At 38.4% G+C, this 18,775-nt stretch overlaps 4 protein-coding genes across 4 annotated transcripts; 3 read left to right on the forward strand and 1 right to left on the reverse strand.

Moving 5' to 3' along the window:
* The first annotated feature begins 2,872 nt into the window (after window positions 1-2,872).
* On the forward strand, window positions 2,873-8,602 carry dnase2b (deoxyribonuclease II beta). Its single transcript, XM_074668623.1, has 6 exons — window positions 2,873-2,989; window positions 3,181-3,355; window positions 4,148-4,226; window positions 4,806-4,967; window positions 5,528-5,725; window positions 7,221-8,602. The coding sequence occupies exons 1-6, from the start codon at window positions 2,877-2,879 to the stop codon at window positions 7,553-7,555; spliced, it is 1,062 nt and encodes a 353-aa protein (XP_074524724.1). The 5' UTR covers window positions 2,873-2,876; the 3' UTR covers window positions 7,556-8,602.
* Window positions 8,603-9,386: 784 nt separating this feature from the next.
* Window positions 9,387-11,435, forward strand: LOC141789543 (deoxyribonuclease-2-alpha-like). The gene is made up of 7 exons (XM_074669008.1): window positions 9,387-9,464; window positions 9,807-9,904; window positions 9,996-10,158; window positions 10,278-10,359; window positions 10,453-10,593; window positions 10,689-10,898; window positions 11,054-11,435. Exons 1-7 carry the CDS (start codon window positions 9,453-9,455, stop codon window positions 11,419-11,421), a joined length of 1,074 nt encoding a protein of 357 aa, XP_074525109.1. The 5' UTR covers window positions 9,387-9,452; the 3' UTR covers window positions 11,422-11,435.
* A 1,464-nt stretch (window positions 11,436-12,899) lies between these two features.
* rpf1 (ribosome production factor 1 homolog) lies at window positions 12,900-16,903 on the forward strand. Its single transcript, XM_074668769.1, has 9 exons — window positions 12,900-13,253; window positions 13,866-13,922; window positions 14,037-14,117; window positions 14,219-14,314; window positions 14,485-14,638; window positions 14,840-14,922; window positions 15,368-15,549; window positions 15,682-15,808; window positions 16,290-16,903. Exons 1-9 carry the CDS (start codon window positions 12,993-12,995, stop codon window positions 16,329-16,331), a joined length of 1,083 nt encoding a protein of 360 aa, XP_074524870.1. The 5' UTR covers window positions 12,900-12,992; the 3' UTR covers window positions 16,332-16,903.
* A 75-nt stretch (window positions 16,904-16,978) lies between these two features.
* On the reverse strand, window positions 16,979-18,477 carry LOC141789381 (guanine nucleotide-binding protein G(I)/G(S)/G(O) subunit gamma-5). The gene is made up of 3 exons (XM_074668771.1): window positions 18,263-18,477; window positions 17,943-18,094; window positions 16,979-17,243 (listed from the first exon to the last, which is right to left on the reverse strand). The coding sequence occupies exons 1-2, from the start codon at window positions 18,362-18,364 to the stop codon at window positions 17,969-17,971; spliced, it is 228 nt and encodes a 75-aa protein (XP_074524872.1). The 5' UTR covers window positions 18,365-18,477; the 3' UTR covers window positions 16,979-17,243; window positions 17,943-17,968.
* Window positions 18,478-18,775: the final 298 nt, after the last annotated feature.

The raw sequence follows: 18,775 nt of genomic DNA on the forward strand, positions 1-18,775 counted from the left end.
CAGCATTTAAGTGACAAACCCAGATAAGGATCAAAGTTAAGACCAAAAACTTAAGTAGATTTTGCTTGCTACACTGACAGATAGTTACATTTACAATGTTTGCCTGTAATATCTTGAACTACAGTGTTCATCTTGACTTGTAACAAACAAAAGACAAGACTTCAAAAGAAAAGACAAAGGAGAGTGAGACTAAACAGACTGGTGAAGAAGGCCAGCTCAGTCCAGGAACCTATGGAGGTTGAGGCTGACTGGGGAAAAGCTGCCGTCTCTGATGGATGTGTTTCTTATAGCTGACATAGTATTAAAGTTATGTTATCTTAAACTTTTTTAACCCCAATATACTTTTATTATTACTAAAAGACATTGTTTTGCATTGCATTGTATTGTGTTGTGTTAAAGTGTGTTTTAGTTTGTGTGTGTCGTAAGGTAAGTGAGTGTTCACAGTTGACAACACTCTTCCTGCGACTCCTTTATTTCGGCATCAGGGTACGGGTGTAAATCACAGGACCATGCAGAACGAAAGTGGGAAGCAAGCCTATGTTCCTACAGCCTTATTTCCAACATTTTTTTTTTTTTTTTTACATTTACAATAGAATAGAATAGAATAGAATAGAATAGAATAGAATAGAATAGAATAGAATAGAACTTTATTGTCATTGTAACAAGTACAACAAAATTGAAGCCACAGTAGTATTCAACAAAACAAAAGTAAGAAAGTGTATAGAAAGTGCAAAAAGGTCCATAAGAAAATGGATGATGACAGCTTGTCCATCATTCTCCAGTTCAGCCAGCCTCCACCTCCACAGGGTCCAGGACTGAGCTTCTTCAGTCATGCTCCATCTCTGTCTCCTAGATCCTGTCTGCTCACAGCAGGTGAAGCTCTTCCAATGTGGCGTTTGTGTCTGATGTTAGCTCCCTTAGCCATGTCTGTGAATAGCATGATGCAACTCTGCCCTCTGGTATTCCCTCTGTTGCTGGGTTAGCATAGCTAGCTCGTCCATCTTATTGGAGATAGATCTTACGTGCCCAATAACGATGGATGGAAGGACAGGTCCATGTCGTCACTTCTTAGCTCACACCTGAGAACCAGCACGTCGTTCTCACCTCCTTCTCCTCACATTGTGGGAAGACATCAGGCCTTACAACAGTTAGCATTGACATGCTACAGGCTGCTAACAGCTGAGTTCACATGTAAACAATGCAGCCATGGTTACATGTAGCATCTTCAGACAAACACAGGAGAAAAAGTAGTAAAAATAACACTGAAGCCACAAAAAGTTTGGTGTCCATGACCAACAAATGAGCCATACAAAGTACTGATTCACTCCAAATACAAAGATCACAGAAAAGAGATGAAAAAATTACAAGAAACAGACAAAGAAGAGAGAGCTGCTGCAAAAGGCAGCCATTGCCAACAGGGCTGCGCCTAGGCTGTATGTTCTCACTTTTCCTTTTTCATAAATATGTATCAGATTTTATCCCCCTTTCTCCAAACTTGTTAGCCAGTTACTCCCAGCCTATTATCCAGTAGCAATGGACTACAGATAGAATTCTGCTGCATCCATCTGTTTCTCTGTTGTAAATATCTAATGTAAGCGCACAGTGTCCTTTTGAAGCTTCTGGTCAGGTTAGCCAGATGAAGTGCAGCAACTGAACACAAACCTTCATTTGCAGCACATCATTACTTCTGGAAAGTTAAGTTGGCATAGAGGAGGAGCTCCTGGGATGCTTGGAGTCCTCTGGACTCAGGACAACATTTTAAAAATGTCCTAGAAATGTAGGAACATAGGGTTAACCCCTACAAGGGATCTGTTGAAAGAAAATAAGGCACAGGGAAACAACACAGTTTTTTTTTTTTTACCATAAGTGAGTTCAAAGTCTGTTTTGGGGGCCCTCACATTTTAATCACTTCAGGAAAGAAAATAAAATAAAACTCAGCAGTAAATGGGGACAGAAATCAGAGGTCTAAATGGCTGCAGATTCATGTTTTAGCACAGTTTAAATCCTAAGTTCTTGCACTGAGATTGTCTTTTTGAGTTGGTGGTTGATGTGTGACTTAATGTTGATCAAAGTTTGGCTTGTTTTTATTTATTTATTTATTTATTTATTTATTTATTTATTTATTTATTTATTTATTTATTTATTTATTCATTTATTTGTCTTTTTTGCAACTACATTGAAGTGCTGTGAATTTATGAAGTTTCAGTTTATTTCTTTTTTAATTAATTCAAAACCCCCTAAAATGAAATTAATCTACAAACACTGCGTTATTCTGATCTCATAAATAGAGTATGAAGTGAAATCAAACTGTTTCATTTCTGTGTTTCGAACAGGATGAAAGTGTTTTTTTTGGGCCAGGTGGTCTGCAGTGATCTGCAGACTGGCAACTAATAAAAGATGACTCTAAATAAAGTGAGAAGCAGGTGCAACACAGGGAACGAGAGGAAGAAGGTTGAAAAAGCTTCACACTTTCACTGGATGAATTCAGAAACAGCATATTTTCAGACTGAGAGCTGGTGTAAGCACTAAGCTCTGGTTCTTGCCTGAGATTGATACAGTATTTCTGATCTGATTTCTCTATTGTACAATAATAACCAGTAAGAGAACTGATTCATAGGCATGAAGTAAAATAAGCTGTATAAGATTAATTGGCTAAAGCTGGAGCCAAAGCTCAGTGGTAAAAAGTGCTGATCAAATATCTATTAGTAGTGTTCAGTGCTGTGTTTCTGTCATATGACCAAACTGTATGACTTCCTGTTTTGCATGCTGAAAGCTGTGATGTGTCTGCTTTCAAAGTTACTCAATCTTGAAGCACACATGCTAATAAAAGCTTTAAAGTTTCCCTTTTCTGTTCACTTCACCTGCAGATGTCAACCATGATGGCCTCACTCTTCAGTCTCTGCTCTCAGATTATTGTCCTGCTTCTGTGTTGTGCAGTGTGCTGTGCTAATATTTCATGTAGAAATGAAGCCGGTGATCCTGTTGACTGGTGAGTATCTGTGAGACAGTGTGATGTTCTTACTGGCTAGTCCAAGCAAAGCAATACAGATGAGTTTTTGGTGATGGGAGATAAACTATAAATTGTTTAGACACATGTAAAGTAGCAGATGCTTTGGTCTAGTCCAAGATGTCGGTATTTTAACTTTTGTAATACAGCTTATTTCTCTCCATCCTCGGAAGGTTCATCATCTACAAGCTGCCACAGCAAAAGATTGGCGAAGTGGGTACTGGAGTGGACTATATGTACCTGGACTCCTCAGTAGGAAGCTGGCAGATGAGTAAATTCATGGTTAACACAAGTCAAGGAGCCCTGGTGAGCACACTGAACCAGCTCTACAAGGGAAAGACCTACGAGGTATGAAGACAAAATTTTTCTTGAAGCAAGTTTGAAACAATAATCCCTGTGTCAAGACAAATAGAGACCCTTTTGATCAGAGCTGAAGCTCGAGGCTGCTTGCAGAGCAGACTCTCTTCTGTGTCCTTTAGGGGAACTGAGCTGAAGCTGGACATTAGCATGCTTCCCCTGTCACTTGTGTTAAATCACACTCTGTCCTCATGTCATTTCATTTGAGTCCTTCATTTGCATATTTTTTTGTCTTTGAAGATCAATTTTCAGTAACAGTTAAGCAACTAAGACCTGATGAAAATAAAATGATTCTTTAAAAAAAAAAAAAAAAATGTAATCTAGCATTTTGAAAAATAAAATGAGATGAGAAGATTCCACTTCCATGCCAAAACATGATATGTATAATACGTAAAAATAGAGGTAAATTTAAATCTTAGAGGAACAAAGAGAAAGAAACGTGTGACCTGCTGCAGTCTGCAGGTTAAGTTCTTTTGTTATCTTTTAATCTCTGATCATTTTTGCCTGATGATCTTGATTTTGTCAATATGCCAGTGCCTGTGATAAACCATTTTGCTCTTTTACAAATCTGGCAAGAGGGTGTCTGAAGTAGCAGCCAGAGGAAGACTGTCCCCTCCCCATTTGACATTTAGATGACCACCTCAAGTGCCACCCCCAAAAAAAACAAAAAACAAACCTTCAGTAAAATTGTCTAATTGCATTGTTAGAGGTGGGACTCGGGATTTCTATATTTCCTGAATAAAAAAAAACTTGTCTGAATAAAACAAATGTTGTTTTTTCCAGTCTAACAGCTCAGTCTACGCGCTCTATAATGATGCCCCACCTGACATGGCTTACATGCATGGATATGGACACACTAAAGGTTGTATTAAGACATAAAAAAATGTTTTTCCAGGTTTAAAGACTTTTTCTTCAGCAGGATAAAATCTATTTATGCTAGATGAGCAGGCTTAGAACATCTGTACATGATGAACAATATTTCAAGACAAGTGTCGTTATACTCAAAGGCAGCAACCATATTTGTTACATACAGTTCAGTGTGAGTCATGATAAAAGGGGTTACGATAAACAATAAATTTACATCTAATATATTGAAAAATATATATAATATATAATTTTTCAACTTTTGAGTAATGGTTAATAACTTTAAAATTCTACAGCTTCCTTTTTTCAAAGTTTGATGCTTTCTAAATAACTGTACTTTAAGTAATGCAGAGGCTACGTATCAGCTCTTTTTGACATCTAATGCTTTGATTTTTGTAAAATAGGCCAAAATCAATAGTCTAGTATCAAAGAGAGGGCAAAGAGCATCTGTGTGATAACAGCTGTTGACTTTAGATTACCTGACTACCCTGATGTGACTTTGCTTGGACTGACTGAAGGCATGCATTATTGTGAACATGTATGTGTCTTGCTGTATATGCTTGTTTGCATCCTGCAGGGGCCTTGCTCTTTGACCACACTCAAGGTTTCTGGCTGATGCACAGCATCCCCCACTTCCCATCGTTCCCTGAGAAAGGCTACGCTTACCCCTCCTCAGGCAAAGTCTACGGGCAGACTGCTCTATGTGTGACCTACGAGTACGAACAGCTCCTCTACATAGGTGAATGATGCAACCAGGCCTGGCTAATACCAGGGCAGTGCACGAATCCCTGTGACAACTTACAAAATCCTCTGTTTGCTAAAAGTAAAAGACAAAATTTACCCCAAAAATGGTCTTACGTAAGTCCCTGAAGGACAGACGGAAAATGGCTGTAAATGAGCTTTGATATTGATAGGTGTCTACTGGTTGGAGGGTTCATTAGTTATTCTCTTTCAGGACGACAACAGGGAAAAAATTAACAAGGGCAGTGGTGTGGTAAAGAGAGAGGTGAGAAAAGAAGTCAGTCTAGTTTGAGGGTGTTTGTGCTGTAATTTCATTTTAAACTGAGGAATGATATGCACATTGTGGATCTGAAGTTTCATGTAGTTTGACTCTCCAAAAGGTATTGGGTTTTTTTTTTGTTTCTTAAATACTAATGTATGAAATAAGCAGTCCGCTCTTCAAGAAACCAGAGTTGAACTTAGACATCATCAGTCATAAAGCAGCACAAAGCTAGAGTCAGTCTACTTAGGAATTCACTTTTTTTCTATAATTATTTCTTCTCTTTCTTCAATCTCCAGCACAGCAGTTGGCGTACATCTACCCGCGTTTCTACAACTGCTCTGTACCTGCAGCATTTGTGTCTGATCTCCTGCAGCTGGAACAGCTCTGTGAGGGCACCAAGCCACCAGTTTTTTCAGACAAGAGAGTGCAGCATCTTTCCTCAATCCAAGGGGAGAAGTTTGTCAGTTTTGTCAAATCTGAACACTTTGTTGATGGTAAGATATAGCAATGCATCAGCACAAACACAAATACAGAAATAAATAGAAGATGGTGATCACAAAACTGTTACTGGCACTTTACTTTAAGGTTTAAATTTAAATAAAAAAAAAAAAAAGACAAAAATGTGTGGTAAACTTCCCACATAACTTAAAGCTATGGCCTACGATCTGAAACCCAGTTTGGCTGATGAAACACATTTGAAAAACGCAGCCTTACTCACCTCTCCCCTCCGTGTTCCAAGATCCCACCCCTTAGCTCGTATCACCCTTCTTCGCCTCCTAACAACACGCCCCCTCCGACAGAGCAAGAAGCTGGCTGGCAGAAAATGTAACAAACAAGACAGTCATCCTCCTTGTAACACACAGTGGTAGCTTTTTCAATTGGACCGGCGCGATCAAAACCATGAATTAGCCGGCGAAGCAGGTCTGGTGTTGCCACTGCCAGCTGATCAGAGCAGAGCCGACTGTGGGCGAGGCTTTACCTTTCTCGGCGTGTCTTCACCAGCTCAGTTTACAATGCTAAAGATGTGTGGCTAACTTATGCTAAAATCTATCGACAGGGCGTTCAGTCATTAGCCAGTATAGGCACAGACTAACCAGAGTTATTCAGCTGACATCTCCCACATTGGAAAACAAAGTCATTACCTGTTCAACAGACACTCAGCTCTCTTGACGTCAGTCTTCAGTCCCGAATCCCTCTGCAGCTTTTTCCACCGGTCGTACATTTCTCCAATATTCAGTCTCTGTTGGCACCTGTATCGCTCAAAATTCTTCCTTGCTTCAGCGTTTTCCTTGAAACTTTTTCATTTTCTTCCCTTCGCTGTAGAGGGTAACAGTAACAGCTTCCTGGTTTCGGTCTTCTCTGGCTCCATGAAGCTTCGGTAGCTGAGCAGCTAGCTGACGTGAGAGGGGTAGTGGGGAAGGACGAGGTGGGACCATAAGCATGATGGTGCGAAGTGAGGGAGACAGGGGATTGGATGGACTAACGCACAAATCCGAAATGAGGGAAACAGCGGTTTGGATTGGTCAATTATTAAGCCGTTTTGCAGCTGCCGTACTGAATGGATTTTTTTTCGTTCTTTTTGGTTTTTATGTTGCGTAGATCGGACCATCACACCACAACGGCCTCAAAACGGAGTTAATAATAGTTACCTAGCTTCAAATCGTAGACCATAGCTTTAACAGATTTTCTATGACCTGTTTTGGTCTCATTGGCCCATTTTGCTTGTGAGACACAGGAAATCATTATCAGACTTGGACACACGAAAGACCATAAACACACCCAACTCATGATCCTCAAAGTTCTCTGCTGTCAGTGTTTTGTAGGCCACTGGTCTTATCTGGCTCAAAGCTCTGAGAATGGAGGATGTATTTGAGTAGAAAAATTACACATCCTGAATATTCACTCATTTAATAACTCTAATATTGTTGTGGCTAAGAGGAATTTTCAATCATGTCTGACACATTTATCCCTCTTTGGCTTTTCTGTCAGATATCTACACAGGCTGGGTGGCTCAGGTCCTGCATGCTGACCTCCTGGTGGAGTCATGGCAGAGATCGGGTCATAAGCTGCCCTCAAACTGCTCCCTGCCCAAACACACCATGAACATCAAGAGGATCAAGCTCCCTGAGTCTGTCCGCTTCCAGTCCTTTGACGACCACTCAAAGTGGTGCGTGTCATACGCCTATGAGGACCAGGTGACCTGCCTCGGGGATCTGAACAGGGCGGAGCCCCAAATGTGGCGAGGAGGAGGGCTAGTCTGCACATTCAATCCACTGATTTACAAGGCGTTCAGAGAAGCTGTGAACTGGTACATTGACTGTTAATTCAGAGCAAAAGAAAACCAGAAAAAACACCAGATTATATATGTAGGAGTAGATCCTGTGAAGGAAGAAACAGCTGAAATACTGAGAGATGAGTCTGAGAAAAGCAGCAGAGTGTTTGAATCAAATGTTTTCTCTTTTGACAGATACTTGTCGTTAAATAACCACCACTGAAATTTCTTTGCCTGTAAATTTAGCTCAACTTTTATTTCATTGGAAGACATCTCAATAAAGCCAGGTTTGTGTTTTTGTTGAAATAATAAGAGCAGAACAAAGGGAAATTAATATCAATGATATAGCATTTTTACAAAAGACTTTAAAACATCATGTGTTTGAGTCTGGCAACGTTTAAAAAGACATTCAGTCTTATTTGTAAAAGGAAAAAAATGTTTGGGTCATTAATTAATTTTTGAAAACCTTGGAACATTGGAAATTGTAATTGTTTTATTTATTTATTACTTTAGGTTAAGAGCAATTCAATATTCAAAAAGTATTTTCAGTTCATCTGCTTAAAAAAATAAAGATGGAGGGGTTTTTATTATTATTATTATTCCATAGGCCACTTGGAACTTGTCTTTTTTGTACATTGCCTTACTTTTGAGAAACTTAGAACAGTGGTGGCCTGAAAGTCAAGCAAGAGTGATTAATCTGTGATTGTAAAAAGCAGCACCTTGAGAAGCTCCTTCCATTTTACACCTATAGATAAAACCTCAGACCCGTCTTATCTTTTTCTTAGTGAAGGGATGAGCTAAATAAATGTATTTATCATCTCTGGGTGTTTTCAGTCTTTCAAAGCTGTAACTTAAAAGAAAAAAAGGGCTGGATCAAACAGCAAGGACACCTAGTGGTCAAAAGGAAGCTCTGCACAGTAGATCATTAGATTGAGTTCCGTGAGTTATTTACACCTGCTCTGTCAAGTCCAACCAAAATTTTAGTTGAGCAGAATTTGAATCTTTGTCAATTTTAACATTTTTTTTCTCATTAATTCTAGCAAAATGTGTTTTTACTTTTTGTCACATCTTGTTCAACATACTATTAAAGTTGTTTTTCTTTCACCGCCTACTTTCAAGGCACTTATTTCAAATACAAATATCTTGAAAACCAGGGAGTATGTGATATTAAAAGCCTTGCTGCTTGCTTCTTTACCACTGCTGATATCCTCACTTCCTGTGTCACAATGTGGAATTCTCAGGAACTGTGGGGGTTGGGTCTAATGTTTACCTGTACAAAGAGAAACTTAACTCATGAGTATTTCAGACTTTACATCCTATGAAGATATGAAACGTCAAAAATGCTACAACAAAGGAGGACCGACAGGTTCATAAACATGTTGTGTGTCATCTCTGGCTTTGTCATTAAAACTGAAACAAAACTGAGTGAACCAGCTGAGTGAAACTTGACCAACAAGCTGTTCATGGTAAAGGAATTGAGTTTTGTTTCTAAGACACTCCTTTTTTTGTTTCATTCTGACTTTAAGTCTTCAGTTTATGCTGTAATTTCAGTGAGCAGCCACTTTATACTTATATCATCTCAAAATGTCAACTTTAACACTTTATTTTAACATTTATAGATAAATATAAGCTGTGATACAAGTGTTCAGTCTGAAACCTTTTAAAAAAAAATATTTCTTTGTGTTTTTTCCATGATCAAATAAGCAACCCATTAAACTGTGTTGAACTGTGCACACAGAAGATCACATGTCAGAGGATAACACTCTGATTCTTAAAGATAAAGGTAATGAATAATCTGCACAAACAAGTCTGCGCATGAAACAAGGAAGTTGATTGTATGTGATGACTTAAAGGTGTTGGTTTCATTTCTTAGTAAGATAATAGCCAACGGTTACACCAACAGCTTCACAGACCAACTCAAGAACAGATAACAGTGACCACAAGTGACCATGGAAAACTATGTAAGTAAAATGTTTGTACAGTTATAACTGATGGCAGAAATAGATCAATAATTTACATTTGGAATTTTAAGATACTTAAAAAAGCTGTTTTACATTTATAATTGTGTATGCATTTAAATAGCTTGCAACAACAAAATGATGAGTGTAGGCAGATACATGCTTAAATATGTTAACATCTGTGTCTGAACTGACCACATGAGATATGCTGTTTTTTGTAATCTATGCCAAAAAAATTGAAACCCTGTGTGCTTGTAAAGTATAAAAAATAAACAGTTTCGTAACACAAGGAACTGATATAGAAACAGGGTGTGTTCCTCTTTTGATTCTGCTTAATTATTTCAGATAAAGCTGATGACCCTCTTGTTCACCCTTGGGATTCTTTTTCAAGGATGTGATTCAGATGTGAAATGCACAAATGACAAAGGAGTAGAGGTGGACTGGTCAGTGGGAACTTTCATCTGTGGCTGATACATATTGACCTATGATCAGAACCAGCACACAACATCATGGTGTTCATTTCTGTATTAACAGGTTTATTCTATACAAGTTACCCAAAAAACTTGGTGATGGTTTGTCATACTTGTATATGGATGAGAAAACCCATGGATGGCAACTCAGCAAGGAGAAAATCAACAGTGAATTGGGTGCTGTGGGGAGAACGCTGAAACCCCTTTTGGACTACTATGTCAAACAGGTGACGTAGTAAACATGTTAAACATTAGCGTTTAAACACAGTGTTTAAACAGTGTTTATATCATACAGTCAGTGGTTAAGCTAACCACTGATTCAACATTTCTTTTTCTGTTACTGTAGACTGAAGGCTTCGGATACATGCTCTATAACGATCAACCTCCCCCTCCATACGTTTCTCCTCCGTCATTCGGCCACAGCAAAGGTTCAACAGTGCTCCTCTCTGTTGTGTTCACCACAAAGATTACAACATCATAAAGCTCTGTTTTTAAGTTTTTCTGCTTTTCTGCTTCCAAAGGTGTTGTCATGTTGGACAGAAAAACTGGAGTTTGGCTCTCACACAGTACCCCAAGGTTCCCAACATATCGCAGCCAAACCTTCTGGCCCAGCAGTGGAAATGAAAATGCTCAAACATTTATATGTGTGACTTACGCCTATGATCAATTCAAAAAAAAATGGTTGGTTGATAACATACTGAAGTGCTGGATCCTGTTTGTGTTTAATTGAAAATCAAAAAAAATCTAAATACATTTTATAACTTTAAATCCTTAGGTTTTCAGCTGGAGTACATCCATGCTTATTCATATGACTCACACATCCCGACGACCTTTCACAGTCAGCTGCAATGTGTTGCACAACGAAGCTGCTACCCAAAGAAGGCCCCCTGGTTTCGCATTACGGAGCTGACGTCACTATCAGGGAGTCATTTCACTAGCTTTGCAAAATACACACGTTTCAATGATGGTGAGAATTTTCTAATTGACATATGAATATTTCATTCATATTTTGCTTTGTTTGAATTTATTTTTTAATGTTTGCATTTTCTGTCCTAGTATCAGAAATACTTTTCAGCCTCATAAACAGTGTATTGTTGTATTTTGTGTCCCATTCCTTAACAGATCTGTACTCTGGCCTCCTTGTTTTCCACCTGAATCAGCCTCTCTTTGTTAAGACCTGGGGAAAGATGAAAAGCAGCCCTCTGAATTCAAACTGCAGCTCTAGCATCCCTTATCATGTGTACAATGTGATCAGCATAAGTCTCGAGGGGCACACAGTCAGTAATACTTCAGATCACTCCAAGTGGTGTGTGACACCTCTTTCGGGCTGGACCTGTATTGCTGATATGAACAGGGAAACGAGTCAGATGAAAAGAGGTGGAGGGGCAATATGCACTGATGATGCTGTGGTGAGAGAAGCATTTTACACGCTGAAGTCAGAGTATCAAAACTGCAATCCTCTTAGTGATGTACAAAACAGAGAGCTTTAAAGACAGGCATTTCGGACGGCAAAAGTGCTTATTTAATGACTATCATGGGAGCTAAAACTGTATTTTGAGTATCACATATTTAATCCTTGTTTACTGCATCATCTATTGCTGTCTTTGTTCCTTTTTTATATGTTACATTCATATGACAAATCAAGCATTAGCGTGAGTATAATAAGATGATAATGAATTTAATGTTGGAAATCCCCATGTTTTAAATGTACTACAATATTGCTATTTTTAAAAATGCATCAGTTTTATTATTGTATTATTTTTATCATCATATTAACACTTTCCACATATGATAATGAGCTATTTGAAAATGACATAGTTGTTTAAATAACTTGCTTGTGGCCATTACCGTTGTCTCTTTATTATCTTGTAAATGTCTTTTTGTCTTCTGGCTAGCATTAAAATAAAGTATATATATAGCTCTCTGGGACTTGAGGTTTTTGATGACTGTGATTTTGGTTTAATTTCTCTCAGGAATCTTCTATGCCTTCATCTTTTAGTCTTTCAGAGGTTCGTTGAAACTTTCTGACAATAATTTCAGATGTTATTTTTTCCACAAAAGATTCAACACCCAATTGTGTCTTATGGCACTTATGTGACGCTGTATTCTCCAAAGTTTTTGCTTTTGAAGGCAAAATTATAAGCAGTTTATGCAGAGTACTTTGGAAGTAGGTGAAGAAAATCATGTGGCAAAATTAGTTTTGTGTGTAGTTTAGTGTGTTTAGCATCTAGCTGCATGTTCACCTTGAAGTACATTCTGGGGAGATTTTGAAAAAAACTTTATTTTTAGGCTAATTCCTCAATGCTGTCATATTTAGACCTAACAATTTGTCTGAACTAACCTCTTATTTTTCTTTTTATTTGACTTGCCTATTTGAATATATTAGATTATTGAATGTAAAAAAAATAATAAACCTTGGCCAAAACAAGGCTGCAGTGTTAAGTGTTAGGTCTAGTCCCAGTGCAATGGAGAGCACTGAATGTAGAACTGAATGCCAATTGTGAGTAAATAGAAGTGGTGAGGACAGGGCAAAAACATTCAGCTAAACATCTTTTTCTTTTTTTTCTTTTTTTTTTTTCTTTTTTTGCAGTAATATAGGATTTAAGGCAAACAACACATCATGAAATTATTACGTGTACTACACAAAAAGGTCAGGCCTCACGTTTTAAAAAAATTACCTTAATGATTAATTTATTCATATAAACGAAGCAGACACCTTGACTAATTCAGACATATGGTATATATATATACCATATGCTGGGTTATGCTTTGTCACAAGGTGGAATTACAAAAAAATGTAAACCGGAATTCATCATAGTTATAGAAAGGGTGAATTCAAATATATAGGGACTGTTTGCAGAATTTCTCTCAAGATAGGAAGTGTTGCGTTTGTCCAGTATCGTCTCTGTTAGAACGCCTCCGCTTGTCCGCCTCCTAACCACCAGATGTCGCTATAGATTTTATGTACGGCTACTTCACCACTTCCTGTACTGGGGCGGACGTGAACCCAGGTCCCAGTACCACACGTGAAAAATCAGCCAAAACAGACAACCAACACAACATGGATATCACGGAGGTTCCTTTGAGTTTGGACAAAAAGGGCAAGAAAAAGAAAAACAAGTCACCGAAGAAGAAGAAATGTGTAAGTCAGGAGGGGAGCGGAGAAGGTCTTGTGGTGGTGGAGAAGAAGGAGGAGGAGGACGTGAAGATGGAGAAGAGCGAGGCAGCCGCTGCCTTTCCCCCCACATTCAGTGTGTCCGAAATCAAGAATAAACAGCGACGACACCTCATGTTCATGAAACTGAAACAGGAGAAAAGAAAGGTAAGTAAAGACACATGATGTCTGAAGAAATGAATTTAACTTGGTTTCCAGCTTTTAAGCGACACCAACCGAAAATCATAACATCCTACATAAGTAGTACATAAACATCAAAAGACGAATATGTTTCATTGCTGGACTCTCGCTGGCTCTAGAGCCAAGCACAGTGTTTTAGAGTGACTCATCTTTTTATTGTCCTACTTGTCTGACACCGAATCTTGATGGACAAATATATAAAACCAAGCTATAGACAAAATCCTTGAACTGAAGACTTAACTAAACTTTCTTATGTGACTTTTATTTACAATTGATGCTCCCCAATGATGCATCTACTATTTAATAAAATCAAATATTTTGACTTTTAAGTTATTAGAGCAAAAACCCATGTCTTCAACTTGCCCTCATAGTCACACCAAAAGCATTAGAAATACTGTGAAGAACCAGAAAATCTTGAATATTGATATTCTGGAGAATAGTAGTTTACTACAATCTGTATTACTTAAGCTTTACGGAAACTGTAATTTACAAGAACACCCCTTTCTGGAATATCTGGGTATTTTAAGCTTTCATACTAACAACTTATTGTTGATCTCATTGTTTGACCTTTCATTGTAGCAAAAGATGCAGCTGAAGAAAAAGAAGAAAAAAGAAAGGGAAGCATTAGGCGACAAGGTGAGTTTGTTTCTGTTTTAACATTTCAGTAACAGCAGATATTTCTGGTCATGTCTCTTTTATGTGAGCAGCATTGTGAATTGACACTGATTAATTCCCTTGTCTCCGTTTTAGGCCCCGCCAAAAGAGGTCCCAAAAACCATTGAAAACCAGCGGGTGTATGATGAGACCACTGTGGATCCAGAGGATGAGGAGGTTCAGACTCATTTTGGTCTATTTGAACAATAATAGAAGACTTTCATGATAAGCTTTACATTTATTTGGTTATTTTTTTCTCCTGTTTTTTTTTTCTACAGGTTGCATTTGATGAAGGAACTGATGAGTTTTCTTCCTATTTCAACGGGCTGACAAACCCAAAAGTGCTCATTACTACATCAGACAGACCAAGAGGGGTATATGACCACTATTCTTGGGATTTTTATTCATATTCTATAGACGGGTCATGTATTTTACTGAGGTGGTTCATCATATTCTGGTGGGGCTAAGAAGAACAAATTTCCATTAATCGTGTTTATTTATGCCTGTTGTACTCATTGATGGTCTTCTGTATTTGTTCTTGTAGAGGACGGTAAAGTTTTGTGAGCAGCTGGCCAACGTTATCCCAAATGCCCATGTGTACTACAGAAGAGGTTTGGCCCTGAAGAGGGTCATTCCTCAGTGCGTAGCCAGGAACTTCACTTACCTCATGGTCATCAATGAGGATCGCAAAGTGCCCAGTATCCTTAAAGGCAGCCAAGGGGGACTTTTTCTGTATGCTGTAATAAGGACAAGAATGAGAATTGCCTTTCTGTTATTGAGCTTTGTCTCATGTCTTTGCAGATATTTGTTAAACAAGTAAAATAAGTTACAGGAGAAGGACATTCCAAATCCTTCTTTATCTTTTCTTTAAAGTCATCTTTCTTAACCACGGTTCTAAGATGGTATGGTTCTCTGTCATCTACCTGATGGGCCAACCGCACACTTCAAAGTCAGCAGTGTTCGATTACGTAAAGAGCTCAAGGTAAGTTGATTAATCCAAACCTTTAATTTTCTCCTGCTTCTGCTCTGAATTCAGCAAGAAATGTGAATGACAGTAATCATGAGTGTATATAGTTCATATATTTCCTGAAACTGAGTGTATTTTTTTAGATCTATGCTTTGGTGGAATTATGACTTGTCATGCAGTGTACACCTGCAGACTTCTATATTTGCATTAACTACTTTACATGTTGAAAGCAATCTATGTCGATCATTGTCCTTCAAACGATTTTTGTTTGGAGAGAGGAGAAAAAACTCAGTGCAATTCCATCTTCATCTTATTTTCAATGATCACAGCTGAAGGGATATATTTAATAGTTTTGTGCCCAAGTTTGTGGAATTTAATCACAACTCTAGAAATTGTCTGCCATGTAATCAAAACAGTTTTTTAAAGCTCATGTCACAACTGTATCCTGCTCTCTCTGCAGAGACGAGGCAAAGATCCAACTGAACACTCTCCAGAAGTGATCCTCAACAACTTCTCCACACGTCTGGGCCACAGCATCGGCCGGCTGTTCGCTGCTTTGTTTCCCCAGGACCCTCAGTTCATTGGTCGACAGGTTGCAACTTTCCACAATCAGCGAGATTTCATCTTTTTCAGATTCCATAGGTGAGCATGTTTACGAGGATTTCTGACTGGTGTGGCCTTATGCCTTGTGCCATTACGCCCTTTTTTCAGAAGCATATCAACAATGTGCCTCTTGCTTGGTAAGAGGAATCAATATCTTATTTTTCCTCTTAGGTACATCTTTAAGAATGAGAAGAGAGTTGGTATTCAGGAACTTGGACCACGTTTCACTCTGAAACTCCGCTCTCTACAGAAAGGCACCTTTGACTCCAAGTTTGGCGAGTATGAGTGGGTCCTCAAGGTGAGTCTTTGAGCATTCAGTTTCTTTTAGAGAAGCGTAAAGGGCTGTAAAATTAATGTTGTAATAAGCACTAGAGGTGCAATGAATATAGTGCAACACTATAGATACTGAACAGCACATTACTAAATTCAAAGTGAGCTAGTTGACATGTCTGAATATTTACAGATATAAACACATTTTTGATTGCTCGCTTACCTCAAACCTGTGTTGAGATCATATCATGTGATTTGCCTGTTTGCCTTTTTTGGCATTTTATAAATTTAAAGATTTGTTTTTTAATACCACATTCATCCTTGTTTGTCATAATGTGAATACATGAGGTCGACCCCTCAATGCTGGAATTGCTAGCTGTTTATACACCATTGTTTAACATGTCATAACCATACAGATTATGCATTTGAAGTCTAGCTAAAAACTTGTTATTAGTAATGTCCAAGGCCCTTACTTGAAAGCTAATGATGACATTTTCTTGTGTTTTCAGCGCCATGAGATGGATGCCTGCAGGCGGAAGTTCCAGCTTTAAGCCAGATTACAACAGGCTTTTACAATCAGACGAGGAAAAATGTTTATATCATCCAGGAGGTTTCTGCTGTTTGTGCCAACACAGACTCTACAGCAAAGATCCTGATACAGTTTGGGACAACCATCATCACAAGTGTCAAGATAAATATGGATCGGAACATGGATGACTGGATCTTATGAGTTCACATGGCAGACTCTGTCATCTGTCGATCATTTTGTAAGCTGCAGGTTTAATGCGTTTGGGGACAAAGTGTGGGACAGGAGTATTAATCTGCTGTCGGGACTTTACTTTGTTACTTAAGAGATACTGGATAGGCTCAAGCTGGAGCTCTCCACATGAATCCAGTAGCCTGTTTTTGTGAACCTCTAGTGTATGTATCCGGTGTAATTTCGGATCAAATTTATCACATACTGAAATGATCTCAGAAGTAAAAATGTAAGTCAACTGTTGGCACCGTTTGTTTTCCATCTCAACATATAGAGGTACCGGTCTGGATCCGCTCAATGCAAGCGTGTACATGAGTTATCATGGTTAATTATGTCAACAGATGCAAGTCAATGTACTCAAAGATGGTTTATTGAACACTTTCACACAGATTTCTAAATGTATATGTTCACTTTTATTAATTAACCAGCTTACTGTTAAATGTGGAGTCTCTGTTTATCGTTAAATTCAGGCATACAAAAAAAAATACAATTTAAAAGGCACAGTTGTGTTGAATGAGTGTAAATTAAGACATTTATAGTGCTGTGCTAGCACCAGGAAATGCTTGTATTAGATTTTACAATGGCAAAAGTAAAACACTTTTAAGTTAGTTGCTTGTTCCCAAAATACTAAACACTCCTGAGACAAATACAGTCCACAGAGCAGGTCCTGGATCCCTGTTTTTAAAGGCACCACAATGGTCCAAACCTGCAAAAAAGTGTAGGACATCATCGTCAGAATATAACAGCAGTTAAGTCTGAACAAGTTTAGGGTAACTTTGGGCATAAAATAGCATGATTTAGACTGATATACTGAATGTTAAGTTGCTATCTCAAAGGAGGTAACATCTGACCATTGAGCTTTGGCCCTTCCACTCAATCATGTATAACTGGGAAACATAAAACTTGTGTTTGTATAGATGTAGTTTCTACTCATTCTGATACTGCAGATGAAACACCATAAAGAGATGTACAACAATGATTATAGCAACAGCTCACAAAACCCCTGCAGAAATTAATCATTTTACAATTAAATTAACACAACTCAGACTGACTGATCCACTCTTTATCTATGAGGCTCTTAAAATGCAAGTCATCAGGAAGTCCACCTTTCAGTGCTCAAACCGTTGCCACCAGCCTTTATAAGCTCTAATAGCTAATACTAATATATATTACCATCGTGAGCAAAAGCTGTATAGTATATGAGGTTATTTTGTATCTAATGAGGGAGAGAAGGGGGTCAACTAGTTTCAAAAGTCTGTGGCTTTAAGGGATTAAACTCTAAAGTGGTCTCGATTTTAGAGCGCATCTTTGAACATTGCACTGATTTTTTTCTAAGTCTTTTTCATAACTTGGAAATAACCGACAATGACACTTCGCGGCTCCTATATCTGAAAATGCTACTCACAAAGGCAAAGGGTTTGTCAGTCACTGCTATAGGAACGAGCAGACTTTCTGCGGTCTGAACGGGTTGTTGCTGGATGACATGCCGGTGAGCAGAGGGTCTTGCTGGGCGTGCTGGAGGCAAAACTGCTGCAGGTCTGCAGCGGCCTGTGACACCTGAGGAACACAAGAAAGTCCTGGGACGTTTAATAGTAGTTTTTTTTTTTTTTTTTATCGTGCTGCATAACTGTAAACTGAATTCAGACGGGTTTGTTGTATGAACCCAACAGAAAGCAACAAGTGAATAAACACGCCCTAAATGAAGCGTATGAACTTTAAAATTACCTTTACTCTGTTTATCCCAGCCTCGAGGCGCAGCTGCTGGACGACTTTCTTCATCGCTACGATGTTTGATGAACCCGACATTTTCGCTAATTTCAAAGTCATTGGTTGTGAAAATACTATATATGAAACTTTTTTTGAAGAGGATTCGAAGCAGCTAGCTCGCTAACTAGTCCTTCCTCGTCAACAAGTTTCCGGTTGTCTTTGAAGGCGTGTTCGCGGGTGCTGGATTCACGGGTTCTTGAAAATACTTAGTCACCTGTTCCTCTCTGAATCTTTGTAAAAAAAAAACATAGCATCAAACCCTTTACCATAAAGGTTAGAATCAAGAGATGATTTACGTTTACGATTAGTTGAATTCATTATGCTGCAATTCGAAGTTAGTATCTTGATTGCATGGGTTACTGTATAGTTGCGGTAAAATTTGGTTATTTTTTTTGTGCCAATGTTGAAATTTACTTCAGATTTGAAACTGACCAGCATAGTTTATGCCATTTAATTTCTAAAACAATTCGT

The sequence above is a fragment of the Halichoeres trimaculatus genome, unplaced genomic scaffold (genome assembly GCF_033239565.1).
Source record: "Halichoeres trimaculatus isolate MK-OKI-2021-1 unplaced genomic scaffold, fHalTri1.1 fHalTri1_scaffold_4, whole genome shotgun sequence".
NCBI lineage: Eukaryota > Metazoa > Chordata > Actinopteri > Labriformes > Labridae > Halichoeres > Halichoeres trimaculatus.

Coding starts and splice junctions, on each gene's coding strand:
- dnase2b (XM_074668623.1), top strand. CDS start 2,877: ATGATGGCCTCACTCTTCAGTCTCTGCTCTCAGATTATTGTCCTGCTT. Junction 3,356..4,147: donor ACAAGGGAAAGACCTACGAG/GTATGAAGACAA, acceptor TGTTTTTTCCAG/TCTAACAGCTCAGTCTACGC. Junction 4,227..4,805: donor TGGATATGGACACACTAAAG/GTTGTATTAAGA, acceptor TGCATCCTGCAG/GGGCCTTGCTCTTTGACCAC.
- rpf1 (XM_074668769.1), top strand. CDS start 12,993: ATGGATATCACGGAGGTTCCTTTGAGTTTGGACAAAAAGGGCAAGAAA. Junction 14,118..14,218: donor TGGATCCAGAGGATGAGGAG/GTTCAGACTCAT, acceptor TTTTTTCTACAG/GTTGCATTTGATGAAGGAAC. Junction 14,639..14,839: donor TGAGGATCGCAAAGTGCCCA/GTATCCTTAAAG, acceptor CACGGTTCTAAG/ATGGTATGGTTCTCTGTCAT.
- LOC141789543 (XM_074669008.1), top strand. Junction 9,905..9,995: donor AAAGGAGTAGAGGTGGACTG/GTCAGTGGGAAC, acceptor CTGTATTAACAG/GTTTATTCTATACAAGTTAC. Junction 10,594..10,688: donor ATGTGTGACTTACGCCTATG/ATCAATTCAAAA, acceptor TAAATACATTTT/ATAACTTTAAATCCTTAGGT.
- LOC141789381 (XM_074668771.1), bottom strand. CDS start 18,364: ATGACTTTGAAATTAGCGAAAATGTCGGGTTCATCAAACATCGTAGCG. Junction 18,095..18,262: donor CTGGGATAAACAGAGTAAAG/GTAATTTTAAAG, acceptor TGTGTTCCTCAG/GTGTCACAGGCCGCTGCAGA.